This window comes from Drosophila miranda, assembly GCF_003369915.1.
Source record: "Drosophila miranda strain MSH22 chromosome Y unlocalized genomic scaffold, D.miranda_PacBio2.1 Contig_Y3_pilon, whole genome shotgun sequence".
NCBI classification, from domain to species: Eukaryota; Metazoa; Arthropoda; class Insecta; order Diptera; family Drosophilidae; genus Drosophila; species Drosophila miranda.
Window position 1 is genome coordinate 4,281,673 of NW_022881625.1, and position 6,944 is coordinate 4,288,616.

Consider the following 6,944-nt stretch of genomic DNA (forward strand, 5'->3'; position numbering starts at 1 on the left):
CAGATTCGGTAGCCGAATTCATCGCCTCGGAGAATGTGCAGCCAAGTACGTCTGCAGCGTCCGTGTCCGTGGTGTCCGCAAGTTCGCTAGTTGTCCCGTCTATACCGATCCCACCAGTAAATAGACGTTCCGGACCTCCGGATATTGCCACCACAGGTACTAGGCCTGTGGTGACTAAACCACTGGTGGGAGTCCCACCAAAACGACAAGTTTTTGTTTCACGGCTGGCCCCTGACCTCACATCTAATGATGTAATTGCTTTTATTCAAAGCAAAATAAAAGCCGTGGGTTTAAAGGTGGAGAAATTTAACTTCTCTTATGCCAGGGAGATAGCCTCGTTTAAGATAAGCATCTCCCCAACTCAATTTGACACCATTTGCTCCGCCAAATTTTGGCCGGAGCATTTGGTGGTGAAGGAGTTTAAGGATAAGAAGAAGAATAGGCCCCCCATATCCCTTTCAAACCTTTCCAGTGTGCCACCCTCAACCTCAACCTCAACTTCCTCTTCCTCAACTTCCCGTCTTGCTTCCACCTTTCCAAAAAACTAACTTCTCTTTTAGTAACCTATCAGAATGTAAGAGGCTTGCGTAGTAAGCTCAGCATTCTTTTCCGGGATAGTGTTGCATTTGCTTCCCACGTTATTGTGTTTACTGAAACCTGGTTAAAGCCGGACATTCTTAGTTCCGAGGTTTTGGCAGGTCGGTACACAACTTTTAGAAAGGACCGTTCGTCTCGACGGGCAGGGGGGGTTCTAATTGCAGTGGACTCTTACTTCACGTCGGAACACTTCACAGTCCAAGTTCAACAGGAACTGGAATTCCTGTGTGTAAAACTGATTCTTCCCGCTTTCGCTATATTCATTACTTGCTCGTATATCCCACCTTCTTCGGATATTTCAATTTATGAGCAGCACTTGTCCGCTTTAACCGCTGTTTCTTCCTCGCTATCTGATAAAGATCGTATGATAGTTCTTGGTGACTTCAACTTGCCAGGAACTGTTTGGTCTTCGGTAAACGAGTCTAGTATCCTAGTGCCCATGTCACGACATGACTTTGTTGACGGCTTGCTTGACCTATCCCTGTCTCAAGTCAACCATGTGAATAATTCCTTGGGTCGATTGCTTGATCTGTGCTTTGTATCGGATCCGACCATAGTGTTGTTAACCCGAGCCCTTCCGCTCACTATACCTGAAGACGCCTACCACCCTACTTTCGAGGTGTCGCTAGATATAGGACCAACTGTATTGGATCGGTCGAGTAGGCTGCCCGAACGTGTCCGCTGCTTTCGTAAAGCCGAGTTTGCGAAGCTTAATAACCTCATTAGGGATTTTGATTGGTCCGCTTTGTACTTGTGCACTGATATCATAAAAGGCACAAACATTTTTTACAATGCTCTTGGCACATTTTTCGATTCTTGTGTCCCGCTTTCTTGTCCGACTAGATCCGGAAAACCCCCTTGGTTTACCAAAGAGTTATCCAGTCTAAAAAACTTAAAATCAAGACTTTATAAAAAATTTCAAGAAGTGGGTTCTCCTACTTCTCACTCTCGCTATGTATTAGCTCGGCCAAACTTTTCAGTTCTTAATGCTCAATGCTATAAGAACTACCTATCTCGATGCAGGATACGTTTTTCTCAGGACCCTAAACAGTTTTACAGCTTCGTAAACAGTAAGCGTAGAACGTCCGCACACCCATCCTCGCTATCATTTTGTAATACGTCGGCAAATAATGATCAGGCAATTGCCGATCTTTTTGCCCAATTCTTCCAAACCACCTATTCTGAGGAAAGCTACTCTGGTCAGCCGTACCCATACGGTTTACCGAGGTCGAACGGCATTTTCAGTCCCTTGTTAAATGAATGTTCCCTACTTCATGATCTTCGACTAGTTAAGCCGGTGTTTTCACCGGGTCCAGACGGGGTTCCAGGTTGTGTACTCAGGTACTGCGCCGAGGCTCTGTGTGGACCTTTGCTTAAACTATTCACCCTATCCATTGATTCTTCTTGCTTCCCCCCGATCTGGAAGGAATCGTTTATAATTCCTCTCCATAAAAAAGGTAGCAAGTCTGATGCAAAAAATTATAGAGGTATAGCAAAGTTATCCGCTATTCCTAAAATGTTTGAGAGGGTTTTAACTCCGCACTTGCAACATCTCTGCAAGTCACTTATATCTCCAACTCAGCATGGATTTATAAGGCGGCGATCAACCACCACGAACTTGTTAGAGTTTACCTCTTTCATTATTAAAGGCTTTCAAGGTAACTTACAGACGGATGTTATTTACACCGACTTTAGTAAAGCATTCGACTCTGTAAACCATTCCCTTTTAGCGCATAAACTTGACCTTTTAGGGTTTCCGCCCAACCTCCTGAGATGGATTTCTAGCTATCTTTGTTCTAGGTCTCAAAGAGTCCTCTTCAAAAACTCCCTCTCTTTCCCAGTAAAGGTTTCTTCGGGAGTACCACAAGGCAGCCATCTAGGCCCCTTACTCTTCACACTCTTTATTAATGACTTACCTTCAGTATTAACATACTCTCGAGTACTTATGTATGCGGATGATGTTAAACTCTGTGTCCAGTACAAGGACATTTCATTTCATTCTCGCTTGCAATCCGATCTCAATAACTTTCAGTCATGGTGTTGTGCAAACTTGTTACACCTTAATGCCTCGAAATGCAAAGTTATGACATTTCATCGTTCTAGCCCTTTGTTGGCTCCTTAAACCCTATTTGGTGGTTCTCTTGAGAGAATTACCCTGGTGGATGATCTGGGTATTATGTTAGACCCCAAGTTAAAGTTTTCCGAACACATTTCTACCATGGTAAATAAGGCCATGAGCGTGCTTGGGTTTATAAAGAGGTGGTCAAAGGAATTTGACGACCCCTATATAACAAAGACTCTCTATACCTCGCTTGTTCGTCCGATCTTAGAATACGGCTCCTGTGTATGGTGCCCTCAGTACAAAGTACACCAGGACCGTATAGAATCAGTACAGAAAAACTTTTTACTCTTTGCTCTGCGGGGCCTTAACTGGGATGCGGGTGTAAGACTCCCATCTTACTCTAGTAGACTACTATTAGTAAACCTCCCATCCTTAGTTAACCGTCGAAAAATGCTTGGTGTGATATTTATGCACAACTTGATTAGGGGTGACATAGACAGCCCTGTTCTGTTGAGCCGCATAAACTTCACGATTCCTATTAGACTGACTAGAAATTTTATACCGTTGTTCCTTCCACTTTGTAGATCGAATTATTCCTTGCATGAACCGTTTAGGGTCTTATGCTCGGATTATAATTCCCTCTACCATATTATATCCACCACTAATTCTCTTCCTCTTATTAAATTATTAATCCTTACACACCTTTCTATTAATTAGTAACTGTAGTGGTATTTGTACTTTGATTGCATGCTTAGTTTCTTAGTAAGTTTAGTACTAATTTTCCTCGAATGTTAGTCTAATAGCTATCTTTCTTGCATGTTCGCGTTTGGTTCGGCTACGCACCGCGCGTCATGCGGCAGCGCCCCTCGGTCGGTTGGGCGGGAGGAGGGCTGCGTTTTGCCTGGGATCCGCGCGTAACAGCCTTCTGCTGGTGTCACACAGCTGCATCGCCTCTTGAAAGATGCAGTCATTGCATGTCAACGTCCACAAATTAGGAAAAACACGTAGCTGCTCTCCAACTCAAGAAATCGCTTTTCATTTTTATACCCGATATTCCAAAATAAGTATTGGGGTATTTTAGATTTGTGGTAAAAGTGGATGTGTGTAACGTCCAGAAGGAATCGTTTCCGACCCCAAAAAGTATATATATTCTTGATCAGCATCAATAGCCGAGTCGATTGAGCCCTGTCTGTCTTTCCGTCCGTCCGTCTGTCCGTCTGTCCGTCCCTATCAGCGCCTAGTGCTCAAAGACTATAAAAGCTAGAGCAACGACATTTTATATCCGGACTTCTGTGATATTTTACTGCTACAAGTATATTTCAAAACTTTGCCCCGCCCACTTCCGCCCTGTGAGGGAGCGTACGCTCCACCCACATTTTTCCGCCCATCAACTCGCCGGCATTTTCCCATTGGAGGGACCCGGACCTACGTTATTTGAATTAAGATTTTGACTTTTCTTCGTTTTCTAGGTTTAAGCATTGACTTTTCAGCTTTAGGTTAAGGGGGGAAGGGGGAAGGCCACGAAGGCTACATGGTATTAATTCTATATATTATACGGACCGAGGGGTCTCTAAGCCCCACGTAGCTTATTATCTTCTTTAAAGGGGGGGGGGCAAGTCGCGATCACGGCGGACGCCACTGGCTTTTCAGAACCAAACCCAACAACAACGACACAGCAGCAGCCAAAGAGAGAGGGGAATACACCAAGAACCGAAAACCAACGGCATCGACGCAGCAACGGCGAGGAATACACCGAGAAAGCAGAAACCCAACGACAACGACGCAGCAGCAGCCAAAGAGGGAGAGGAATACACCAAGTATCGAAATCCAACGGCACCGATACAGCAACGGGGAGGAATACACCAAGAATCGAAATCCAACGGCACCGACAAAGAAACGGGGAGGAATACACCAAGAAACAAAACCCAACAACAACAACGCAGCGGAAGCCAAAGAGAGAGAGAGGAATACACCAAGAGCCGAAAACCAACGGCATCGACGCAGCAACGGCGAGGAATACACCGAGAAAGCAGAAACCCAACGACAACGACGCAGCAGCAGCCAAAGAGGGAGAGGAATACACCAAGTATCTGTAGCAAGGTAATAATTAGTGAGGCATTCAACTAGTATTTAAAATAGCATACAGCGCGCATTGGTATTTACCGCACCATCGATACACTCGGTGGGAAATACCAATAGTGAGATATCGGATAAGAAACATCGAGAAGAGAGTGAGTGCACTTTGTAAATGGCGATTGTGAGAGACGGACGCGCAGCTAATAAAAAAGAGTTACATTAAATCACTGGGTTTGTGTTTTTATACCTATGCAGTTCACTCACGCACCGATATTGGTCACTACGATTCCCGGGTTAGACGGCCTACAATTTCAGAAGTGGGATACGATCAATCGCCGCCAGTGAAAAATAGCGAAAATTTTTATTATCTCGTCCGTCGAAGACGCCATCGCTGAAAAAAAACATGTCGGACTTGGTCGGCACGGAGGAGTTCTCGGCCGCCCAGCTGCGCGAATGGCTGGAGTCCCTCAATCTACCAAAAGGTGGAAGCAAAGCTGCCATGGCAGCGAGACTTAACGAAATACCAGTAGAGCTGCGGGGACAGGGACCACCGGCAGCCGAAACATGCGAGAACGAGAGGGAAGATGAGGCGGCCGCAGATCAAGACTCGACGAAGAGCGAACGCAAAGAGAAGAACGAAAAAGCACCGCAAGCGCCTGGGCACAACAACAACCATGGCGAATATCGAGCAGAGGTTGAAATGTTAAAACTGCAAATCGAGCTGCTGAAGCTGCAGAGCGAGAGGGAGAAGGAAGGGAGAGGAGAGAACACAACACCAGCCGCCAGCAATGACGCTGGCGTCATGTTGCTAAATGCCGCCAAAGACATGTTGCCAACATATCATGGCAACATTTCTGGAAACAACGATGACGTCACAACTTGGATCGCGCAGTTTAAGGCCGTCGCAAAAGTGAACAAACTGAAGGATGAGAAGCTACTAATGCTGCTAATGTCGAAGCTTAAGGACAAAGCATTGGTGTGGCTGCATTCGAGTCCGGAGCACATGTCGCTGCCAATCGATCAATTGTTGAACGTCATGGAAGACACTTTCCATCCCAAGGAAAGCAAACTGTTGCTCCGTCGCAAGTTCGAGTCCCGTTCATGGGCACGTGGCGAGGAGTTCTCGATGTACTTCAACGCCAAAGTGTCGCTGGCATCCCGCATAGTCATTGACGACGAGGAGTTTATTGACGGAGTCATCGAAGGTATCCCAGATGTAGGCCTGCGTAGGCAAGCCCACATGCAGTGCTTTGGCGCTCCATATCAACTACTCAAGGCGTTCGAGAAGATCATGCTGCCAAAGAAGTACGGTTCAACTGAAGGGGCAAACACTGGAGCCTCGCCAACACCCATTCGCTGCTACAACTGCAACTCTTTGGGCCACGTGGCAGGGGAGTGCCGCAAGCCCAAGCGCGAAAGAGGAGCGTGCTACGGATGCGGCAGCATGAGTCACCAGGTGTCACACTGTGACGAAAAGAAGTACAAGGTACATAACGATTATATATACAAATTTAATATATACATTAGCAATTACAATAACAAATGCTTGTCCTTAGAGTGCCTCATCGACTCAGGGAGCCCAATAAGTTTTATGAAGTTATCGTGTCTAGAGCACCAGTCGGAAAATAACCTAAATAAAGTGGAAGAGCGCTCACGATTAAGTTCGAACGAAATCAAAGAAGATGATTTAAGTTTATATAAGTTTAACAAAGACAAGAAAAACAGAGAAATTGAATTTATTTTGAATAAAAATGCGGATTACGCTTATGTTGGACTAAATAATAGCAAACTTAACATCTTTGGTAAAATACCCAGTTTTGTAATTATTAACAAAAATCGAATCAACTTTGAATTACTAGTAGTGGCAGACGAGTCGATGGGCTATGAGGCTGTGTTAGGTAGGGATTTTATGAATTTATGCAAATTTAAAATTGTAAGTGACATTTGCAAGGAGAAGGAGAGTGAGACAAAAAACGAGTGTGAAATAAAAAATGAGTGTTTAGAAAAAAATGAGTGTTTAGAAGAAAATGAGTGTTTAGGAGAAAATGAGTGTTTAGAAGAAAATGAGTGTTTAGGAGAAAATGAGTGTTTAGAAGAAAATGAGTGTTTAGGAGAAAATGAGTGTTTAGAAAAAAATGAGTGGAAAATAGAGAATGAGTGTTTAGGAGAATACGAATGTGAAGTTAAAGATGAGGGTGATAAAGAGAAT

At 44.6% G+C, this 6,944-nt stretch overlaps 1 protein-coding gene across 2 annotated transcripts; it reads left to right on the forward strand.

The window, feature by feature from the left end:
- Positions 1-5,000: 5,000 nt before the first annotated feature.
- Positions 5,001-6,524, forward strand: LOC117194711. Of its 2 annotated transcripts, none has more exons than XM_033399219.1 (2): positions 5,001-6,221; positions 6,292-6,524. In XM_033399219.1, the coding sequence occupies exons 1-2, from the start codon at positions 5,139-5,141 to the stop codon at positions 6,319-6,321; spliced, it is 1,113 nt and encodes a 370-aa protein (XP_033255110.1). In that variant the 5' UTR covers positions 5,001-5,138; the 3' UTR covers positions 6,322-6,524. The 2 variants fall into 2 exon arrangements, with proteins under 2 accessions (XP_033255110.1, XP_033255111.1); XM_033399220.1 differs by having other exon boundaries at positions 6,310-6,524.
- Positions 6,525-6,944: the final 420 nt, after the last annotated feature.

Excerpts from the sequence above, each read along its gene's own strand:
- LOC117194711 (XM_033399219.1), top strand. The coding sequence starts at position 5,139 with ATGTCGGACTTGGTCGGCACGGAGGAGTTCTCGGCCGCCCAGCTGCGC. Across the intron at positions 6,222-6,291 it reads GTGACGAAAAGAAGTACAAG|AGTGCCTCATCGACTCAGGG; the intron begins GTACATAACGAT and ends GCTTGTCCTTAG.